The 24,601-nt window shown below is 41.0% G+C and overlaps 1 protein-coding gene across 1 annotated transcript; it reads right to left on the bottom strand.

The window, feature by feature from the left end:
• Positions 1-5,940: 5,940 nt before the first annotated feature.
• On the bottom strand, positions 5,941-23,867 carry LOC106092853 (E3 ubiquitin-protein ligase parkin). Its single transcript, XM_013259784.2, has 6 exons — positions 23,528-23,867; positions 23,293-23,476; positions 22,889-23,234; positions 16,458-16,794; positions 16,292-16,399; positions 5,941-6,686 (listed from the first exon to the last, which is right to left on the bottom strand). The coding sequence occupies exons 1-6, from the start codon at positions 23,783-23,785 to the stop codon at positions 6,480-6,482; spliced, it is 1,440 nt and encodes a 479-aa protein (XP_013115238.2). The 5' UTR covers positions 23,786-23,867; the 3' UTR covers positions 5,941-6,479.
• Positions 23,868-24,601: the final 734 nt, after the last annotated feature.

Raw genomic sequence — 24,601 nt, 5'->3', positions numbered from 1 at the left:
TTGGTGTCGCATAACTTGCCTTGCCGAGCTTAGGTATAAACACCACCCTTGCCTCCTGCCAGGCTTTCGGAGTATATGAAAGTCCTAGGCATGCTGTGAAAATGTTGGACAGACGAGGCGCCAGATAGTCTGCCTCTTTCTGTAGTAACGCCGGAAATATTCCATCAGGTCTGGGTGACTTAAATGGTTTGAAGCTCCTCAAGTATTCCTTCAATGCCGTTATTATAAACCTTCGATCAACGTCATTATTCCAAGATTCCGGTGTCTCCCTGAGTCCCGTCGTATCCTGTGGAAAATGGGTTTTCATCAAAAGCCTGAACATGTCCTCCGTTGTCTCTGCTCTTTTGGAGAGAAACTTTTTTATCTTGGCGGCGTAATTAACGCTATCGACCTGTTCGCAGAAAAGCTTCCAGGAGGCACGTTTTGCCGCTGTGGTAATCTTATTGTATTCCTTGAGCTGTGTGTAATACACATCCCAATAAACTTCCGCTTTTTTACGACGTGCTCTGTTAAAAAGTCTCTGGTCATCCAGGGTTTTTCTTGGGCTAATTCCCTTTCCCGAAGAGGACAACTATCTTCGAAGGATCCCACCAGTGCAGTCATAATCCTGTTGACATTCACGTTAATCTCTTCTATGCTTGGACAATCTAAATTATTTTGCCCAAGTCTTCTTCTGAGTAGCCTTTCGAATTTTGTCTAGTTGGTTTTCAACTTTTTCCGGTAGCTTATCGGATTCGGCGCTGGCCGTGCTATTCTAAACCTAATGTGGCGATGGCCAGAGAGAGAGTGTTCCATGGAGGCCCTACAATCCTGAACCTCATCGATCAAATTTTCGGAACATATCGTCACATCTGATACCTCCTCCGTAATCCTATTAACTAAGGTAGCGGTGTTCCAAATATTAAGTGTTATTAGGTCGTTAGTATTTGAGAACTCTGCCAGGGCTTGGCCTCGCTTATTAGTGTTGGTGCTACCCCACGAAATGTGGTGAGAGTTCGCACCCTATTAGCACCTCGTTTCCTGTCTGTTTTATCTACTAGCTGACCCGGGCCCGCTCCACTACACCGTCTTTTACTTTATATGGAACAAAAGTTTCCTTGGAATATTTATTTTCAAAAAATAAATAAAGGGTGATTTTTTTGAGGTTAGGATTTTCATGCATTAGTATTTGACAGATCACGTGGGATTTCAGACATGGTGTCAAAGAGAAAGATGCTCAGTATGCTTTGACATTTCATCATGAATAGACTTACTAACGAGCAACGCTTGCAAATCATTGAATTTTATTACCAAAATCAGTGTTCGGTTCGAAATGTGTTCATTCACCGTAACGTTGCGTCCAAAAGCATCTTTGAAAAAATACGGTCCAATGATTCCACCAGCGTACAAACCACACAAAACAGTGCATTTTTCGGGATGCATGGGCAGTTCTTGAACGGCTTCTGGTTGCTCTTCACTCCAAATGCGGCAATTTTGCTTATTTACGTAGCCATTCAACCAGAAATGAGCCTCATCGCTGAACAAAATTTGTCGATTCACTGAAAATGATTTCACTGAAAATGATTCACTGAAAATGAATTGCAAGCGTTGCTCGTTAGTAAGTCTATTCATGATGAAATGTCAAAGCATACTGAGCATCTTTCTCTTTGACACCATGTCTGAAATCCCACGTGATCTGTCAAATACTAATGCATGAAAATCCTAACCTCAAAAAAATCACCCTTTATATCTATATATCATTTATTTGAACCCCATATTTTGATACCCACTTTCGGGACCAGAAAATCTGCAAATATGTCCGGTTTGGGGTATTGGCCCTAAAAACTATAAATATTTAGTTCCACTCTCTTTACGACCCAAATTGTCTTGGTGAGCAAATACGGCCTATTTGGGGGTTGTTATGGTAGTGGGACATTCCCCAGACAGTTGGTCCCTAATGTTGATATCAGATACGTGGTATACTCCCAAATACCTTTAATTTGACCCCATATTTCCATAGCCGGCGAACATGACCGGCTTGGGGGGTGCTTTGCGGGATGGGCGGCCACCCAGTGAGTTGGCCTTTTTAAATATTTATCAGATTCGTGTTCCACTCTAAAAACCCCTTTTATTTGAGCCTCATATTGCAAAAGTCAGCAAATACTTACTATTTGGGTGGTGTTGTTGGAGTGGGGTGGCCCCATAGACACTTTTCCCAAATATTGATATCAGATTCGTGCTTTACTCTCAAAGACCCTTCATTTGAGCCCCCTATGGCTATGGTCGTAAATATGTCCCCTTTGGGGGATGTTTTTGGGGAGAGGTGGCCTCCCAAACACTTGGTCCCATATTTGGATATCAGATTCTAATTCTACACTCAAATACCTTTTATTGTAGCCCCATATTCCCATGGTCAGTAAATAAGAACTGTTTGGGGGGTGTTTTGGGGAAGGGGTGGACCCCCAGAAACTTGGTCCCACATTTGGATATCAGATTCGTATTCTACTCGCAAATATCTTTCATTTGAATCCCATATTGCCATGATCGGTAAATATGTCCGATTTAGGGGTGTTTTGGGGGTTTGGTGGTGTTGTGCGGGTGGGGTGGCCCCATAGACACTTTTCCCGAATATTGATATCAGATTTGTGCTTTACTCCCAAAGACCTTTCATTTGAGCCCCATGTGGCTATGGTCGTAAATGTGTCCCCTTTGGGGGAGGTTTTTGGGGAGAGGCGGCCCCCCCAAACACTTGGTCTCATATTTGGATATCAGATTCTAATTCTACACTCAAATACCTTTTATTGTAGCCCCATATTCCCATGGTCAGTAATTAAGTCCTGTTTGGGGGGTGTTTTGGGGAAGGGGTGGACCCCCAGAAACTTGGTCCCACATTTGGATATCAGATTCGAGTTCAACTCCTAAATACCTTTCATTTGAGTCCCATATTGCCATGGTCGGTAAATATGTCCGATTTAGGGGTGTTTTGGGGCTTGGGATGGTCCCCCTAGCACTTTGTTCGACAATTGGATATCAGATACGTTTTCTTATCCTAAATACCTTTTATTTGAGTCCCATATTGTCGTGATTGGTCTAAATATATGTCTGGTAGGTTTTAGGGTGGCGCGTCCCTCCTAGGTACCCCATCCGAAATTTCCACTCTCTTTACGACCCAAATTGTCTTGGTGAGCAAATACGGCCTATTTGGGGGTTGTTATGGTAGTGGGACATTCCCCAGACAGTTGGTCCCTAATGTTGATATCAGATACGTGGTATACTCCCAAATACCTTTAATTTGACCCCATATTTCCATAGCCGGCGAACATGACCGGCTTGGGGGGTGCTTTGCGGGATGGGCGGCCACCCAGTGAGTTGGCCTTTTTAAATATTTATCAGATTCGTGTTCCACTCTAAAAACCCCTTTTATTTGAGCCTCATATTGCAAAAGTCAGCAAATACTTACTATTTGGGTGGTGTTGTTGGAGTGGGGTGGCCCCATAGACACTTTTCCCAAATATTGATATCAGATTCGTGCTTTACTCTCAAAGACCCTTCATTTGAGCCCCATATGGCTATGGTCGTAAATATGTCCCCTTTGGGGGATGTTTTTGGGGAGAGGTGGCCTCCCAAACACTTGGTCCCATATTTGGATATCAGATTCTAATTCTACACTCAAATACCTTTTATTGTAGCCCCATATTCCCATGGTCAGTAAATAAGTACTGTTTGGGGGGTGTTTTGGGGAAGGGGTGGACCCCCAGAAACTTGGTCCCACATTTGGATATCAGATTCGTATTCTACTCGCAAATATCTTTCATTTGAATCCCATATTGCCATGATCGGTAAATATGTCCGATTTAGGGGTGTTTTGGGGGTTTGGTGGTGTTGTGCGGGTGGGGTGGCCCCATAGACACTTTTCCCGAATATTGATATCAGATTTGTGCTTTACTCCCAAAGACCTTTCATTTGAGCCCCATGTGGCTATGGTCGTAAATGTGTCCCCTTTGGGGGAGGTTTTTGGGGAGAGGCGGCCCCCCCAAACACTTGGTCTCATATTTGGATATCAGATTCTAATTCTACACTCAAATACCTTTTATTGTAGCCCCATATTCCCATGGTCAGTAATTAAGTCCTGTTTGGGGGGTGTTTTGGGGAAGGGGTGGACCCCCAGAAACTTGGTCCCACATTTGGATATCAGATTCGTGTTCAACTCCTAAATACCTTTCATTTGAGTCCCATATTGCCATGGTCGGTAAATATGTCCGATTTAGGGGTGTTTTGGGGCTTGGGATGGTCCCCCTAGCACTTTGTTCGACAATTGGATATCAGATACGTTTTCTTATCCTAAATACCTTTTATTTGAGTCCCATATTGTCGTGATTGGTCTAAATATATGTCTGGTAGGTTTTAGGGTGGCGCGTCCCTCCTAGGTACCCCATCCGAAATTTGGATACCAAATTTTTATTTTTAGGATACTATATGAGAGCACACAAATTTTCGCCTAAATCGCACCACCCATCTCCGAGATCTGGCGTTTTTGAAAATTAGGGTAAGGGGGAGGGTCCGCCCCTCCTTCAGATATCAAAAAATGTATTACCCTATTTTCACCACGGGATCACTATGCACCATCTGTGAAAATTTCAAGAAAATCGGTTCAGCCGTTTCTGAGTCTATAAGGAACACACAAACATACAAACAAACAAACAAACCTACAAACAAACACAAATTGATTTTTATATATAAGATTGGCCTATAAGACCTCATTTCCTGTCTGTTTTGCTTTCCTCACCAGCAGTTGCAGCTCCGACGTAGGTGGTGGTGTCGGAGAGTCGAAAGGCGGATAAAGTGATGCCAGGTATGCTCCACCGTCTCCATGTCTCACCACTGTTGCATCCGACGTTGACAACTCTGAGGAAAATATATAATTCAAATGTCTATGACAAATAACGCAGGTCCTCGGCCGAGTACCAGTGATAGCATGGAATAACTGGTAGTTGATATGGTTTAGTCCAGAGACTTTGTTCCGGGTCGTCCATGGCTGCTGAATTAAGGCAATATGAATCTTGCGCTTGCTGATTTTCACCATCAGAGCGTGTGTAGCAGTCTCGCTCCGGTGGAGATTTATCTGAATTACCTCAATCATTGGTCCTCCCGTAAATGGACATCTTGGGAGTGGTGATAATCTCATCGTCTGCTCCCTGTTCTTTAGCCTTCATTGACTTTCCTGTCACTGCACTGCCTCCTGTCATCGTTTTAGGTTTATTGCCTAATCTAGTCTTCCGACTTTTTATAAAGTCGGTAATGGTTCCATCGTCGGGTCCCTGTTCGTACAGCTTTATTGGGTTTCCATTCCCTGTACTGCGTGGTGTTTCAATACTAGGATCTTTGCCTATCTTAGCCTTCCAAATCTTAAGTAAATGGGCTTCTTGGGAGTAGCTGATGGTACCATCATCGGCTCCCTGTTCGTTGGGTTGCATTGAGCCTATCTAGATACCGCTAATGGTCCACGTCTGCATTTTCAGTAGTTAGTTACTGTTTCTAGAAATTTTGATAGTAGTTATAGGTCCTTGCCCGCAGCTATGACTGCCACATCATCATTATTAGTAGCACAGACTCTAAATGTGCTAGATGAACTTTGCTTCTCTATAAAAAAGTATACATTTCACATCGTCATAAGAAAGTCATTTGTAATTGTTAAAAACTTATTTTCCCAGAAGCGGAACACCGGCGGTGTTCGAAATATTGGATTTTTCAAAATAAAACTATTTTCAAAACATCGGTTTTTATATATTGTTTCATGACCTTAAACCAAACCAACCAAAAGAGTATAGAGATTAAAAATCTAACGTTATATTTTGTTTCTCTTCTTTAGATTAAATTTAAGATAAGAGAAAAAGGGAAAGAGCGACCATAAAACCTTTGAAAAAACGCATGTAAATCAACAAAAAGAAGCTAACAACAAAGTTAAAAATTTTTTTGTAAATATATTATTAAAAGTTTAAAATCAAACAAATTTCCACATTCTATTAAAAACTAGCTATTGATTTTTCTTCACAGTACTCTTAAAATTCTCTCTTCTTTTAATTTTGTTTGTTTTTTTTCTAATCATGGGACCAGGCGAGTTTTTAAAGAGTCTCTCCACATATCTATTAAAATTAAACATCTGTGATAAGTAGTGCAATGATGTACGGGTTAATGGTCTACTTAGACTGCGTGTTAACAACTATTTTGGGAGAAACAACCACTCTAGAACTAGTAATGTAACCTTTTTATTATCAAGTTGTGATATGATTACTGATGACTAAGATTTTTATTCAAAATCGATATTTTACTATCTATCTGTTTGGAAATACGTTGATATTTAGCAATAAAATTTCATTTTGTAAACATGTTATGACTAAGAAACTTACAAAAAGCTAAATGTTATCATCATTCGCAAAATAATAGATGGAAATATTTCGATTTTGCATAAAAATGCGGACTCTACTGATGACGATGAGCCATCAACCAAACCAGTGGGCCCCCATGCAATCCCTTGTCCATTCTGTTTGGCATACCCAACACCATTCAAATCCACAGCCTGAACGAGTGCAAACCATATGCATGCAGCCTCCGTCTCTTTCAGTTGGTGTACGACACTTAGGACACGGTTTTGTCGAAACCTTGATTGTTACATTACTAGCTTCGTCCCATCGAGCTTCTGCTGCACGCTGTAATAAAACAAAGAACATTTTATTAAAACGAAAATTTTATGTAGAATATGTAGCTTAACTGAAAAAAGAGAATAAAAATTTTTCCACCTCAAGAGATTACATGGATATACAATGTGAGTACAAGTGAATTCCAAAATTTTCAGGACGGCTAAATCTGCCGGAACGTAGTTAAGTCAGGCCTACTCTGGTTTGCCGAGGCAAGTAACGTCCAGATGCTATGGGTCCGCCTGATCATATATAATATCTGACCGGATGAATCGGAGCGGCGGATTCCTGTTCACAAGATGTTGATTGGTATGGTTGTGGCGATAATAGTTTAACACTGATCCGCAAATTGTATTTCTATGTAGTCATAGAAATACAACACAGCGACCCAAGAGCGGTTGGCAAATGACTTGAGGACATTTTCCCCAATTCTAGCACACAAATAAAAATGCTACGATCTCGATACGGTCTGGAAGGATTTGGATGGAACTCCCTGTTTCACTCTATGGTGGAGCGATAGATCCGTTAATAAGCATGGTGGTTGATTCAGAATCACTTTCTGATTCAACCTAGCCATATAATGTTTGTCTGGGACAACCCAAAACGGACATGGTTACCGATAGGGAAAATACGGATTTGTAATGAAAGGTGTATAAAAGAAGAATACGAATCTCATATAAACGTTTGCCGGAAAAACATGGTATACACTAACCATATAGAAAAATGTGAGAAGATCTTATGGCCCTGAAAGTCTTGATTCTCTAGGCTCTAACTTAAAAATAGCTTAAAAAGTGCTATTTTTAAAAGGTCATTTGTAGCGAAGCGCGTTGCTGCAGCTTGTCTCTATACAGCTACTTTTATTACAAATTAAGGTGCAACAAAATAACCTCCAATGAAATAATGCCAAAAAATTAAAAAGTAATTCGGGAAAATTTCGTTCATTTGGGGTTTATTTCGTCAAAATTGTTTGGACATAATTTAATTGTAAAATATCTTCCCAATAAAGCAATGAAACAATCTCTTAATAAACAAGTAAAAGCGTGCTAAGTTCGGCCGGGCCGAATCTTATATACCCTCCACCATGGATCGCATTTGTCGAGTTCTTTTCCCGGCATCTCTTCTTGGCAAAAAAAGGATATAAGAAAAGATTTGCTCTGCTATTAGAGCGATATCAAGATATGGTCCGGTTTGGACCACAATTAAATTATATGTTGGAGACCTGTGTAAAATGTCAGCCAATTCGAATAAGAATTGCGCCCTTTGTGGGCTCAAGAAGTAAAATAGCGAGATCGATTTATATGGGAGCTATATCAGGTTATGAACCGATTCAGACCATAATAAACACGTATGTTAATGGTCATGAGAGAATCCGTCGTACAAAATTTCAGGCAAATCGGATAATAATTGCGACCTCTACAGGCTCAAGAATCAAGATCCCAGATCGGTTTATATGGCAGCTATATCAGGTTATGAACCGACTTGTACTTTATTTGACATAGTTGTTGAAAGTAACAATAAAAAACGTCTTGCGAAATTTCAACGTGCCAAAATTCATTCAAATTGGATAAGAATTGCGCACTCTAGAGGCTCAAGAAGTCAAGACCCCAGATCGGTTTATATGGCAGCTATATCAGGTTATGGACCGATCTAAACCATACTTGGCACATTTGTTGGATATCATAACAAAACACGTCGTGCAAAATTTCATTCCAATCGGATAAGAATTGCGCCCTGTAGAGGCTTAAGAAGTCAAGACCCAAGTTCGGTTTATATGGCAGCTATATCAGGTTATGGACCGATTTAAACCATACTTGGCACAGTTGTTGGATATCATAACAAAACACGTCGTGCAAAATTTCATCCCAATCGGATTAGAATTGCGCACTCTGGCGGCTCAAGAAGTCAAACCCAAGATCGGTTTATATGGCAGCTATATCAAAACATGGACCGATATGGCCCATTTACAATACCAACCGACCTATACTAATAAGAAGTATTTGTGCAAAATTTCAAGCGGCTAGCTTTACTCCTTCGGAAGTTAGCGTGCTTTCGACAGACAGACGGACGGACGGACGGACATGGCTAGATCGACATAAAATTTCACGACGATCAAGAATATATATACTTTATGGGGTCTCAGACGAATATTTCGAGTAGTTACAAACAGAATGACGAAATTAGTATACCCCCCATCTTACGGTGGAGGGTATAAAAATGGGTACTATTTCATTTTTAAGGGATATTTCATGTAGTTAAAATGAAATATTATAAATCATTTTTTGGGAATTATAACACAACTAGCTATTTTTGTTTGAATCGTTGAGTGGAGCGGACGTTTTGTTTTGCTCCGCAACAATTTTTCTGTAACTCAAAATAGGTCATTATTTTTGGAAGAAAAATTTAAGTCACCCAAGGATAGATACGATAGTGGTATCCATTAGGCGCTTGATGATCTGAGTCAGTTTTCAGTGGAGCGGCGCATCTTGACCCCCGAGAGTCGGCTAAGAATGGACTCCAAAGACCCAACAGCTTCGTAGGTGGTATCAGGCCGTAGCATGTTGTCTGCTACTGAAACCTCGACTGGTGGAGCGGTTGCTCCAAGCTCCACTAGCCGACAGACGACTGGTCAGCAGGGACTTTTGACAAAGACACCTGGTTTGAGCTTTAAGGACAAGGCCGAATAATTTGCCTTGGCCATCGACCTTCCCCAGCAAACCAACACGCACTTTAAGAGGTTGAAATAATAGAAGACGCATCGCTTTCAGGTTTATTGAGGAGCTTGGTGCGAATGATCCTAAGACTCTCATTAATAGGGAGCTCGGGTATTCGCTGCACAGGCTACCCCAAAGACTACACGTCTTTATTCGCAAACTGCACCGCAGTCAGCCAAAAGGCTGCGGTCAGCTGGAGGGCATCCCATGCCTAAAAGAACAAGGGCGAACCCTAGGGACAGTTTGGTGATGGCAGTTGTCTACAAGGAAGAAGAACAAGGCTGCATACATAGAAATAATTGGAGATGGATGGTCAATGGACTGTCATCAGTATACTCCGATGTCCTTTCGGAATTTCCTGGGTCTCCTCCAGTTTGTAACGATGCAGGCTGATATCGAGGCCGATATAGACTAATTGCCTTCGGGTATCAACGCACAATTGAAATATATCGTTGTGCGCAAAAAAAAAAAAATTGGTGAGATTTGGCCAGGTGCAGCATTAGATTTAGTCAAGAAGGAAGATATTCCTTCTCGACCAATGGCGCATGCTTGGATACCAAGGATTCCCTCAGAACTTGAATCTACACTTGGAAGGCTAAGGGAATGTAATCCCAATCTTTTAACCACCGACTGGAAGATTGGTAGATTGGATGAGGCTGATGGTGACCGGAGACATGCAGCATTCGTATTAAACTCGGCGTCACTAAAGGTCCTCGTGATGGCAGGGGAATTTTACATGGTTTTTATCCGGGAACCATGGGTGTGTGGAGGAATGGTTCGTGGACTTAGAATTCCGGGATTTCAACTTCTCAAGGGTACGGGAAACGGGAGACACAGAGGCTCTATGTTTGCAAAGAGTAGTCTAAAAGTGTTTTCTTTTTCCGTCGTTAAGCACTGAAGATTCAGTATTAGCCAGCCTTGCAATAAATAAGTCTGGCTGGCTTCCCTATACATGGCATACAATTCAGAGATGCCGTCTTTAAACCTTAAGTTGCTGGTTGAAGTCGCTTCTGTAGGGAGAAAGAGCCTCATTGTAGGAAGTGATGCTAATGCGCGTCACCAAATATGGGGAAGTTCGGATGTCAACGAAAGAGGTGAGCTGTTTATCGAATATATTATAAGTTGCAATCTGGCGATTTGTAATGAAGGGGATAAACCGATCTATATTACCAGGAACAGGCAGGAGGTACTAGATATTATCTTTGTATCGGAAGATATAAGTGGAAGAATATGCGACTGGGAAGTGTTGGATGACCACAGTTTCTCTGATCATCGTTATATTAGTTTTAGCCTTGGAGAAAATACTGCAGAAGTGATCCCGCGGCTAAACAGAAGAAAGGCGCATTGGGATAAATTTCGGCACAAATTCTGATAGAGATAGAGAAACCATAGAGTGCTTCTAGACCAGAAAAGGAAATGGCAACTGCGGAGGATATAGACGGATCACGAAGGTCCCGAATGATTCGCTTGTGTCAGCATGTCTTAGTGCCAATCCAAGGGGCAAACAGCGACTGCCATTTTGGTTGGTCTAAGGAAGGACTGCAGAAAACTCTTCAACAGAGCGAAAGCCACAAGAGCACCACTCGATTGGAAAATCTTTAAGGCTGAGCTAAGAAAATATAAGGGAAGCTAAGAAAGGCTCAGAAAAAATTCTGGGAGAATTCTACAGCTCCGCGCAGGATACATCTGAGACCTCTAGGCTAAGTAAGATTCTGTCCTCGAGTCCTTTACGGTTGGGTATATTCAGAAGTCAGAGAATGTATGGACCATTTATAGTGAGGAAACACTAGAACTACTCGTTGACACACATTTTCCGAAAAATTCTCCAACGGACAACGTGGGGCCAGAAGAGGTTGTCACTGGTATGCATTCGTCGCAGGTTATTAGGGAAATTGTGAAGGTGCTTTCAATTAGGTAAAATCGACGTCGGAGTTGGTGTTTCTAGGCATCAACTCTACTATAAGAACGTTAATTAATAACTTACTTACTAAAATATGCATTGTGGCAGGCTTGGGATCTGAGGATCTAAAAATATGGGTCAGCAGACAAACACCTCAAGGAGGTGTACTCTCTCTTCTACTTTAACAATATATTATTGTCTGTGGAAGAAAAATGTGTAAAAGTGGTGGTGTATGCTGATGACGTGGCAATTGTGGTTAGGGAAAGGTTTCCCAGCACTCTAAGAGACATACTTCAGGAAACTCTAAGTGCAACAACGAAGTGGGCTACCGAAAGTGTTCTAGGTGTAAATCCGTGTAAGACAGAAGTAGTTCTTTTCAGCAGGATATACAAGCTGCCTACAGTGGCACCTGTCTTCTTGGGAGGAGAGAATGTTCCATTTACAGACAGTGCACAATACCTGGGTGTTTTGCTGGACAGGAAATTTAACTTCAAATCCCTCATTTTGAAAAGGGCAAGTAAGGGAACTCTTGCATTATACACCTGTAAGAGATCCATTGGCAAACGGTGGGGTTTAGACCGCGCGACAGGCATTGGGTATATACAACAGTTGTCAGACCTTCAACGATATATGGTGCTGTGATCTGGTGGGCTGCGCTTCAAAAGTTCACCTACTGCTCAATACTCAACCGGATCCAAAGGATGGCTTGGTTGTGCATCACAGCCACACTGAGGACGACACCATCTGATGCACTGAATTTAATGCTACATCTTATGCCTTTGGACATCGTGGCTACCCAAATGGCAGCATCCACAGCCGTGAGGTTAAGGGAGCTTTCTCATTGGTCATGTGGCGTCCACGGACACTGTGTTATACTTGATACAATATCCGATGTTCCTGAGCCGCTTTTTGATTAACTCTACTGTACCGCTATTCTTGATAGAACCGATTGGAACTACGATATCCCTGGTAACAGAAGTTACATAGACTTCTATTCGGATGGTTCCAAACTAAACGACCAGGTGGGCTTTGGTGTGTACTCTAAAGATCTAGAACTGGTCATATCAAAAAGGTTACCCGACCACTGTAGTGTGTATTAAGCAGAGATCCTTGCAAGTAGGAAGCGGAATGGCTAAGATATAATGTCATTACGACGATTGGCATAAATATCTTCTCAGACAGCCAGGCAATCATTAAATCCCTGGAGAACGTATTTCTGAACACAAAAACCGCCCCAGAGTTCAAAAATCACCAGTTCTGGGTGCCGGGCTACAGAGATATCACAGCATGTCGCAGTTCGGAGGGCGGCATTCTGACAGATCTGAATATTATTCCACTGCGTGTCATACAGCAAACGAGACCACACTGGCGCTGCGTAACTTACCACAGACCGGCCAATTGCTTTGTACGTCTTTGTCTGCACCCCAAGTGCTATCGGCAAGTGACTTGAGGATCTTGTTTTTTTGGCCTTATCGCAGATAGCTGTGGGATGTGGGGAGAATGTGTAAGAGCTGTCAAATATGATGCCAAGTCAACTATGACGCCATCACAGTCAGCTCGCCAAGTCAAATATGACGCCATCGCAGTCAGTTCGGCATTCACATCACGCGTATTTGTAGAGAACAATGTGGCTGAAGATTTGGTGGCAGATATTTTCAGATTTCTTGCAATACGAAATATGAGACAAGTTCGTTGAGGTAGACATTCAACCTATCGCAGATGTCATGGGTGGGTGCCTGATGCAATGATCGTACAATCGTCCGCATAAGATACGATCTCTATGCCATCTGGAGAGGGTGGATGGAGGATAGGTGGTGGTTAAACAGTGCCGGACATATCACCATGTCTTAGGGAACTCCCTGTTTCACTCTACGGTGCTTCTACTTCTTATCCCTTGATTCCACAAATGACTGGCGACCACATAGATAATTCGCGACCCAGCGTTTCAGGCCTGGCTGGAGGGATGTGTTGGCGATGTCCTCAAATAGTTTGGCATGGATGACCGTATCGAATGACTTCGATAGGTACAGTGCCACGAGGACCGTCCTATCACATGGCCTGTGCTGAATGAAGCCACGGCAAATGTGAGTGGTGATGGGATGCAAAGCAGTTGTTGTGCTACGCAGTCTTCGAAATCCATGTTGATGCTCGGCGAGTGGTGAGCGAAGGGAGATCGGTCTGTACGACTCCCCATAACTCGAGTCCTTTGCAGGCTTCAGTAGCGGGATCACTCTGCCCATTTTCCAGACATCGGGAACTATAAGAGAGTTCAAAGACAGGTTGAGGACAGTAGTAAGGTTCTCAACTCCAAATAAATCCAGATTCTTCAGCATTAGTGTAGAGATTCCGTCGGGGCCCAACGCCTTGGATGATTTGGCGACACGGATGACATTCGTAACTTCGCCCACAGTAAATTATTATGGCTGTCCATCGGCTCGGAGATGGATACGGCGAATGGCTCTCCTTCTTGCCCTGCCACTCTCGGGATGCACAATAATTTGACCTGGCGCATCTCTTCGGATCAGCACGGTTCTGTCGCCAAAAGTAACTGAGGCTCGACCGGCTGGTATAAAGGGAGCGGCTGCTGTAAGCTAGGTTTTCAGGACCAGGCCCGAAGGACAACGAGTGATAGATGGTCACAAAGAGGGGGATGTGAGCATTCCAAAACTATGTGGCCTATTCTGGACTTAAAAAGGTCTACCGCTTTTCTATTACTGGCTAGAACAGACGTCTCAGTCATTGTGTGCGTCATGACAGGTCCCTGCGTAATCGGAAAACATGCTGATAGACTGAAGGTTGCCAGTGACGACTTTTGCAGAAGCTGTGAGGAGATCGAAGAAGAAGAAACTAGAACACCTTCTGTGCGTGTGTCCCGCACTGACAGTCAGAAGGAGTTCCACTTTGGGTTCTCATTTCTTTGAGAACCTGTCTGATTTAGCGGATGTGAACATTCGAAGTTGTTGGGCTTTTTAAGCGATCTGGTTGGAACTAGAAGGCATCCGGTAGGAACTAGAAGTCATCTTCCTTCTTCTTTTCCTGTCGTATACCAATGGACGAAAACGTCTAAGTGAGTCTGATGGCAGACTGCCACTTAAACCTAACACAACTAGCTGTCCGGGTGTGATTCGATACGACCTTAAGTTATAATCGCATTTGACTCTCAAATACCTTTCGTTATACTCTCATATTGTCCCGTTTGGTAGACATGGCTATTTGGAGCATAATTTAGTAGTGGAACGACCACTCGGGAATTGACACATGTTTTTATAAGTTTTATATTCTACTGTCAAATAACTTTTGTTTGAGTCCCACATTGTCCCCTTCGGTGTATATATCCGTTTGAGGCCTAATTTTAGGATGGGTTGAACCGCCTACGAATTGACCCAAAATTTTATCAAATATCTTTCGTGTGAATTCCACAATGTGCCGAACGCCCAACATGTCCATTTAGGGGTGGTTTTTGGTATGGGGTGCCCCTTGGGACTTGAACCCCAAATGATAATATAAGTTTCGTATTCTACTTCCTATTACCTTTCATTTGTTAGACATATTGCCTCAATCGGCAATTGGCTGTTATTTGTTATATCAATTTTGTACTCTACTTTTAAATACCTTTCATTTGGTACCCATATTGTCCCAATTGGTAAACATGTCCATTTAGGTAGGTTTTGGGGTAGGGCGTCCTCCACGGATATTTGACCTCAAAGTTTTATACTAATTTCGGGTTTTTGGCTTACCATAAGTGTGAAAACCAAATTTCATAATTATTTTTGTTACTTTCTCAATCTTACATTCATATTACACTTGGATTAAGGCTGGTGCTATTTTCTTTTTCACAGGTGAAACACATGTTTTTCACGGTTACTTTTTTGAAACCCGACAAAAATCTCAATGATAACATAATGCTTTTATATTTTTTTAATAAGGGAATGTCCTACTGAATCATATCAGCAAGTTTTTTGTTTCAAAATCTATTGTCTAAAAAAAGTAATCATAAAAAATAACGTACTAATTTCGGCCGGGCCGAATCTTATATACCCTCCACCATAGATCGCATTTGTCGAGTTCTTTTCCCGATATCTCTTTTTAGGCAAACAAAAGATCAAACAAAAGAATTGCTAAAATATTGGAGCTATATTAAGTTATGGTCCGATTCGGACTATAATATAATTGAATGTTGGAAACCATAATAGAAGTCATTGTGTAAAATTTCCGCCAATTCGTGTAAGAATTGCGCCTTTTAGGAGCTAAAGAAGTAAAATAGAGAAATCAGTTTATATGGGAGTTGCATCAGGCTAGACCGATTCGGGCCATATTTAACACGTATATTGAAGAAGTCAAGATCCCAGATCGTTTTATATAACAGCTATATCAGGTTATAGGCCGATTTTAACCATACATAGCAAAGTTGTTGGAATTCATAAGATAACACGTTGTTCAAAATTTCAGCCAAATCGGATAGGAATTGCGCCCTCTAGACGCTCAAAAGTCAAGACTCCAGATAGGTTTATATGACAGCTATATCAGCTTATAGACCATAGAATTGTGCCCTTTAGTGGCTCAAGAAGTCTATTCGGGAGATCGGTTTATATGGCAGCTATATCAAAACATGGACCGATATAGTCCATAATAAGAAGTATTTGTTCAAAATTTCAACCGGCTAGCTTTACTCCTTCGAAAGTTAGCGTGCTTTCGATAGACAGATGGACGGACGGATGGACAGGCTAGATTGAGTTAAGATGTCATGACGATCAAGAATATATATACTTTATGGTGTCTTAGGCGAATATTTCGAGGAGTTACAAACAGGATGACGAAATTAGTATACCCCATCCTATGTTCGAGGGTATAAAAACAAGACCACTATAATGGGTAGACAAATGTGCAAAAATACATTTCACACGAAATAATATTTTGGATTTGTAGGAGGTGGTTTTGATACTTTCCGAATCGGGCCCCTTTTGGTGTTTGAGAGCTCTAATATGATAATAAAAAAAAGAACTTACATTGGGATCTACAGTATATTCACAGGTTTCTCCAGTACTGCTGCTTCCATTTTCTGGTAAACAATCGCCTAAATGATATCCTTGCAGGCAGTTGCGACAAAAAACATACTTTTAAAAATGTAAAAGGTGTTTAACGTATTATTAAATTAACTGCTCTTGGACTTACTCCGCATCCATTTTGACAAGTGACCTTTTTACAGTCTGGTTCCACCAAAAGACCCATGCCACAACCAGGTTGCGGGCAAAGTACACCTCCAGCTTGGAGAACATATTCCTCGGTTGCAAACCTTTGATAACGTTCATACTCTTCTCGTGTCAATAGTTTAAAATGGTGTATTTCTTCGATAAAGGAATTCTCACATCCTGCTGGGCAAGGTAAAGTATATCCAATTTCAGGATGAGGCATAAATTGTCTTTCCATTAATCTAGAACGACTATACTGAAGGAAGCAGTCTATGCAAGTAACGTGTTTTGAAACACAAGGAAACACCAAAACCGTCTCACTGAAATATAAATTTAAAAAAATATAATGGTTATGATCATTTGAAGATCGACTTTATGGTAAGAAACAATTAAAAGCACGCTAAGTTCGATCGGGCCGGATCTAATATACCCTTCACCATGGATCGCATTTTTTATACCCTCCACCATAAGATGGGGGGTATACTAATTTCGTCATTCTGTTTGTAACTACTCGAAATATTCGTCTGAGACCCCATAAAGTATATATATTCTTGATCGTCGCGACATTTTATGTCGATCTAGCCATGTCCGTCCGTCTGTCCGTCCGTCCGTCCGTCCGTCCATCCGTCCGTCCGTCCGTCCGTCCGTCCGTCTGTCTGTCGAAAGCACGCTAACTTCCGAAGGAGTAAAGCTAGCCGCTTGAAATTTTGCACAAATACTTCTTATTAGTGTAGGTCGGTTGGTATTGTAAATGGGCCATATCGGTCCATGTTTTGATATAGCTGCCATATATACCGATCTTGGGTCTTGACTTCTTGAGCCTCTAGAGTGCGCAATTCTTATCAGATTGGAATGAAATTTTGCACGACGTGTTTTGCTATGATATCCAATAACTGTGCCAAGTACAGTTCAAATCGGTCTATAACCTGATATAGCTGCCATATAAACCGATCTTGGGTCTTGACTTCTTGAGCCTCTAGAGGGCGCAATTCTTATCCGATTGAAATGGAATTTCGCACGACGTGTTTTGTTATTATATCCAACAAGTGTGCCAAGTATGGTTCAAATCGGTCCATAACCTGATATAGCTGCCATATAAACCGATCTTGGGTCTTGAATTCTTGAGCCTGTAGCGTGCGCAATTCTTATCCGATTGAAATGAAATTTTGCACGACATGTTTTGTTATTATGTCCAACAACTGTGACAAGTATGGTTCAAATCGGTTCATAACCTGATATAGCTGCCATATAAACCGATCTTGGGTCTTGACTTCTTGAGCCTCTAGAGGGCGCAATTCTTATCCGATTGAAATGGAATTTCGCACGACGTGTTTTGTTATGATACCCAACAACTGTGCCAAGTATGGTTTAAATCGGTCTATAACCTGATATAGCTGCCATATAAACCGATCTTGGGTCTTGACTTCTTGAGCCTCTAGAGTGCGCAATTCTAATCCGATTGGAATCAATTTTTGGCACCAAGTATTTCGTTATGATATCCAACAACTGTGCCAAGTATGGTTGAAATCGGTCCATAACCTGATATAGCTGTCATATAAACAGATCTGGGGATTTGACTTCTTGAGCTTCTAGAGGGCGCAATTCCTATCCGATTTGGCTAAAATTTTGCATGACGTATTTTATTTTTACTTTCAACAACTATGTCAAATAAGGTTCAAATCGGTTCATAACCTGATATAGCTGCCATATAAACCGATCTGGAATCTTGACTTCTTGACCCCTAGAAGTCGCAATTATTATCCGATATGCCTGAAATTTTGTACGACGGATCCTCTCATGACCATCAACAAACGTGTTTATTATGGTCTGAATCGGTCTATAGCCCGATACAGATCCCATATAAATCGTTCTGTCTATTTTACTTCGTGAGCCGCAATGTGCGCAATTCTTATACGAATTGGCTGAAATTTTACACAGGTCTCCAACATATAATTTAATTGTGGTCCGAACCGGACCATATCTTGATATCGTTTTAATAGCAGAGCAACTCTTTTCTTATATCCTTTTTTGCCTAAGAAGAGATGCCGGGAAAAGAACTCGACAAATGCGATCCATGGTGGAGGGTATATAAGATTCGGCCCGGCCGAACTTAGCACGCTTTTACTTGTTTCAAGTTCGTTGCCTCATATCTGTTCATAGCCAAACAAAGAATAATGGATAAGGATTGCTATGCTATTGGCGCCGAATTCTAATGGACCGAATCGGACCATTGGTTTGTATGGGAGCTATATCGGGTTAATGACCGCTTCAGATCATATTTGACACGTATGTTGAAGGAGTAGTTGTACAAACTTTCTGCCAAATCGGATAATATATGCGACTGCTAGAGGCTCAAGAAGTATTAACGGGAGATCAATTTATATGGGAGCTATATCAGTTTATGAACTTATTTACTAACAGGAAGCATATGTGCAAAATTTCAATCGCCTAACTTATTCCTTCGAAAGTTAGCGTGCTTACGACAGAAGGACAAACAGGCAGACATGGCTTAATTGACTTAAAATGCCAAGACGATCAAGAATATATGTATATACTTTGTTGGGTCTCAGATCAATGTTTCGATGTGTAACAAACGGAATGAAGAAAGGATATATCCCCATTCTAGCGTGAAGGGTATAAAAACTAGCGGGACCGGTGTACTTGGTCAATTCTTAAAATTGAATTTTAATAATTAATAATTCTTTAAATATTATGCTGGCGCTCATACAACTAAGAATTTTATAGCCATGGTCCTTTCCGGATTTATATTATTCAATTTGATCTTCACTTTTTATACCCTCCACCATAAGATGGGGGGTATACTAATTTCGTCATTCTGTTTGTAACTACTCGAAATATTCGTCTGAGACCCCATAAAGTATATATATTCTTGATCGTCGTGAAATTTTATGTCGATCTAGCCATGTCCGTCCGTCCGTCCGTCTGTCTGTCGAAAGCACGCTAACTTCCGAAGGAGTAAAGCTAGACGCTTGAAATTTTGCACAAATACTTCTTATTAGTGTAGGTCGGTTGGTATTGTAAATGGGCCATATCGGTTCATGTTTTGATATAGCTGCCATATAAACCGATCTTGGGTCTTGATTTCTTGAGCCTCTAGAGTGCGCAATTCTTATCCGATTGGGATGAAATTTTGCACGACGTGTTTTGTTATGACATTCAACAACTGCGCCAAGTATGGTTCAAATCGGTCCATAACCTGATATAGCTGCCATATAAACCGATCTTGGGTCTTGACTTCTTGAGCCTCTAGAGTGCGCAATTCTTATCCGATTGGAATGAAATCTTGCACAACGTGTTTTGTTATTATATCCAACAACTGTGCCATGTATGGTTCAAATCGGTCCATAACCTGATATAGCTGCCATATACACCGATCTGGGGTCTTGACTTCTTGAGCCTCTAGAGTGCGCAATTCTTATCCGATTGGGATGAAATTTTGCACGACGTGTTTTGTTATGACATCCAACAACTGTGCCAAGTATGGTTCAAATCAATTCTTATCCAATTTTGGCACGTAGTATTTTGTTATGATATCCAACAACTGTGCCGAATATGGTTCAAATCGGTTCATAACCTGATATAGCTGCCATATAAACCGATCTGGGATCTTGACTTCTTGAGCCTCTAGAGGGCGCAATTATTATCCGATTGGAATGAAATTTTGTACGACGGATTCTCTCATGACCATTTACATACGTGTTTATTATGGTCTGAATCGGTTTATAGCCTGATATAGCTCCCATATAAATCGATCTCTCTATTTTACTTCTTGAGCCCACAAAGGGCGCAATTCTTATTCGAATTGGCTGACATTTTACACAGGTCTTCAACATATAATTTAATTGTGGTCCAAACCGGACCATATCTTGATATCGCTCTAATAGCAGAGCAAATCTTTTCTTATATCCTTTTTTTGCCTAAGAAGAGATGCCGGGAAAAGAACTCGACATATGCGATCCATGGTGGAGGGTATATAAGATTCGGCCCGGCCGAACTTAGCACGCTTTTACTTGTTCTTTAATTGGCTGTGACAGAACATTTGTCCCATTTACTACTTCCGAGTGACCGACCCATGATATCGATGTCGTCGGCAGACGAGTAGCATGTGTTGTCTCCTTTCTTGTGTACGGGACATAGTATGCTGAGGTTTCAATTATCGGGTATGAGTTCTTCTTGCCAGATCGCATAGACAAGCTGATGCATACGCCTTATCCGCGTTTCGCCTCCGGTTTTAAATAGTTCAGCGGGAAAGCCATCGGCTCCTGCTACTTTGTTGTTCTTCAGTCCTGCTACTTTATTGTTCTTCAGTCGGGTCACATCTACTTGGACCTCATTTTGACTAGGGGGTAAACATTCTATACCATCATCAGGGATTGGTTCTGGGATCCTCGCGGTATCCTCTTAGCCGACATTGTCAATTTGTTCAGCATAATCTATACATGTGGCATAAATACCACCATACCATACCTTCCATGTAAAATTTGCGCCTTTTTATACCCTCCACCATAGGATGGGGGGTATACTAATTTCGTCATTCTGTTTGTAACTACTCGAAATATTCGTCTGAGACCCCATAAAGTATATATATTCTTGATCGTCGTGAAATTTTATGTCGATCTAGCCATGTCCGTCCGTCTGTCCGTCCGTCCGTCTGTCTGTCGAAAGCACGCTAACTTCCGAAGGAGTAAAGCTAGCCGATTGAAATTTTGCACAAATACTTCTTATTAGTGTAGGTCGGTTGGTATTGTAAATGGGCCATATCGGTCCATATTTTGATATAGCTGCCATATAAACCGATCTTGGGTCTTGACTTCTTGAGCCTCTAGAATGCGCAATTCTCATCCGATTGGAATGAAATTTTGCACGACGTGTTTTGTTATGATATCCAACAAGTGTGCCAAGTATGGTTCAAATGGGTCCATAACCGATCTTGGGTCTTGACTTCTTGAGCCTCAGGAGTGCGCAATTCTTATTCGATTGGAATGAAATTTTGCACGACATGTTTTGTTATGATATCCAACAGCTGTGCCAAGTATGGTTCAAATGGGTCCATAACCTGATATAGCTGCGATATAAACCGATCTTGGGTCTTGACTTCTTGAGCCTCTAGAGTGCGCAATTCTTATTCGATTGGAATGAAATTTTGCACGACATGTTTGGTTATGATATCCAACAGCTGTGCCAAGTATGGTTCAAATGGGTCCATAACCTGATATAGCTGCGATATAAACCGATCTTGGGTCTTGACTTCTTGAGCCTCTAGAGTGCGCAATTCTTATTCGATTGGAATGAAATTTCGCACGACGTGTTTTGTCATGATATCCAACAACTGTGCCAAGTATGGTTCAAATCGGTCCATAACCTGATATAGCTGTCATATAAACCGATCTTGGGTCTTGACTTCTTGAGCTTCTAGAGGGCGCAATTCTTATCCGATTTGAATGAATTTTGGCACGATGTGTTTTGCTATGATATTCAACAACTGTGCCAAGTATGGTTCAAATCGGTTTATAACCTGATATAGATGTCATATAAATCGATCTGGGATCTTGATTTCTTGAGCCTCTAGAGTTCGCAATTATTATCCGATTTGCCTAAAATTTTGTACGACGTATTCTCTCATGACCATCAACATACGTGTTGATGGTCTGAATCGGTCTATAGCCCGATACAGCTCCCATATAAATCGATCTCTCTATTCTTGAGCCCTCTAAGGGCGCAATTCTTATTCGAATTGGCTGACATTTTACACAGGTCTCCAACATATAATTTAATTGTGGTCCAAACCGGACCATATCTTTATATCGCTCTAATAGAAGAGCAAATATTTTACTGTTTTGGTAAATTTTACTGTTTTGGTAAATACATCGGGTTTTGGGGTATTTCGGGGGTGGTCACTTGGCCATCAAAGTAAATATAAGATTCGTGCCCTACTTTCAGAAACATTTCGTATGAGTCCCATAATGGCATGATCGGTAAATAAGTTGTGATTGAAGGTGGGGTGGACCCCAGGGTCTTTGTCTTGAAAATGAATATAAATTTCCCGAAAATCAATAAACATCCATCCCAAATAGCTTTTAGTCCTTCATCGGCAAGGGCTGCCGCCGCAGCGTACAACACACTGCTACAACAACAACAACCAAAAATATTAGTTTCATTTGATGACTTCGTTACGTAATGGGCCATTAAGTTTTTTGGGGGTTCTAGAGTGTGAGAAACTATATTTGGACCGATATTTGGACCTTATTTTTAAATTCAGTTTCGTGCTGTACTCCCGAACCTCATATTGCTATGTGAATGGTAAAGGCAAAAAATGAATCGTAAAGGTATCGAAATGTCGAACATAAATAAAACTGTTTTGTATTGTATCGTAAAAAACCCATAATGCATTACCTTATATCCGTACATGCCAAACACGGAATATTGTTGATGTTGCTCTTCACCAAATTTAAAGGTGCTGCAAAATCTTTCTCTCCCCCTGATATATGCTCGCCACATTTGAAAAAGAACTCAGCGAATGGAGGATCTCCGTCCTGGTTATCGACGCAAGCAATTTCTATCGATTCACAATGTCCTCGAATACGCCTTGTTTTAAGAACGTCGTCCCAACATTCTGGGTCTCGATGGACTGTAAATGCACCGCCTTTACAAAGCGAGCAACGTACACGTAATTTGCCACGACATAATTTTCCACATTGAGCGCAATGTACAAAGAAATGAGCTCTTGTCCGTTCGCGATCTATAAATAAATGGTTAGGTTTGTTAAACATAGATACCTTCAGATAAATTTATTTAACCTTCTTCACTTATGTTGCTTCGTTCCTCACTTATCAGTTGCAAATCAACTAATGTTTCACACAGGGGCTTAGAAGGCTGCTCCTCGCTTTCTTCTTCGGTAACAGTTGTATGCAAGTGTTTCCTCAGCTTTTGAGGCCGTGTGCGTATGGCATGAAGTATGCTTTGTTGTCCCAAATCACACTCCTTTCAAGCAATTAAAATGTGATTTAAAAAAACACAATATATAAAACCAACCTCAATTGTTGTGGCATCACTTAGTTCCTTGCCAGCAAATATTATTTTCACTTCATCGGGTTGCAAACCCAATTGCGGGGCTACCAGCTCCTTTACATTTTTAATATCCCATTGGGGTTCTAAATTAACGGACAATGTCTTTCCGGTATTTGTTTTAACGTAAATATTCAGAGTATTAGTGATTGTCTTTTTCCCGAATGACAATAACTCCAACATTTTGTTTACAAATGATCTAATGAAGTCAATTATAAAACTCATTTAAATTTGCAAATTAAAAAATAAAAACATATGATTAACTAAAATATAAAATAGCAAAATAACTATTTAGTGGGTGCTTAAAGAGGACTAGAGTGTCAACGCCTGTCAAAAAATACTTAAGAGCCGGGTGCACTAAACAAGGTACAATTAGTTGTGCAGCAACCGATATGTACAGTGAGCGTCAACACAAAAGTGAACAAAACCATATGATTGAAAATATTTAGTTTTTATTTCAGCATTTATTATGATTTTTGAGAGATTGTCGATAGATAGCAATCTCTTATGGTGAGATGTAAAAATGACGTAGGGGGTTGTTTTTTACACTGGTGAGAAAAAAATCATTTTGCTCTGCCAATCGACCATTTTCTTTTCTTACACTGACAAATTTTGACCACATAGCAATACAGGAAAAAGCCAAAAATTAATAATTATTTGCGTAATGAATATTTTTCAAAAATATTTTGTATTACTGCTAGCAGTTATATTGCAAATGCGAACGATCAATTTACATGAAAATGATGAACAAAACTCATGCTAGGTAAACAAACTATTAACGCCGTTATAAAAAATCACTAAACGGCGGCGCAATCATTTTACAAACACAAAACTGTACTTTTGTCCATGACATAATTACCAGGTAGTGTACCGTAAACAGCTGAGTACCTTTTTTTTCTCGCGAAGTACAATGAGTTTTGGTTGTGTGTGTGTATTATAGTTAAGAACCATAAACAACAAAAAATGGCGCGACCTAGTAACATACTCAAAATCAGAGTTGTGCTAATCACAATATTTTGTTGTTGGGCAACCGCCACCACC

The sequence above is a fragment of the Stomoxys calcitrans genome, chromosome 3 (assembly GCF_963082655.1).
Source record: "Stomoxys calcitrans chromosome 3, idStoCalc2.1, whole genome shotgun sequence".
In the NCBI taxonomy this organism is placed as follows: domain Eukaryota; kingdom Metazoa; phylum Arthropoda; class Insecta; order Diptera; family Muscidae; genus Stomoxys; species Stomoxys calcitrans.
This window is presented reverse-complemented; position numbering and strand designations above follow the sequence as displayed.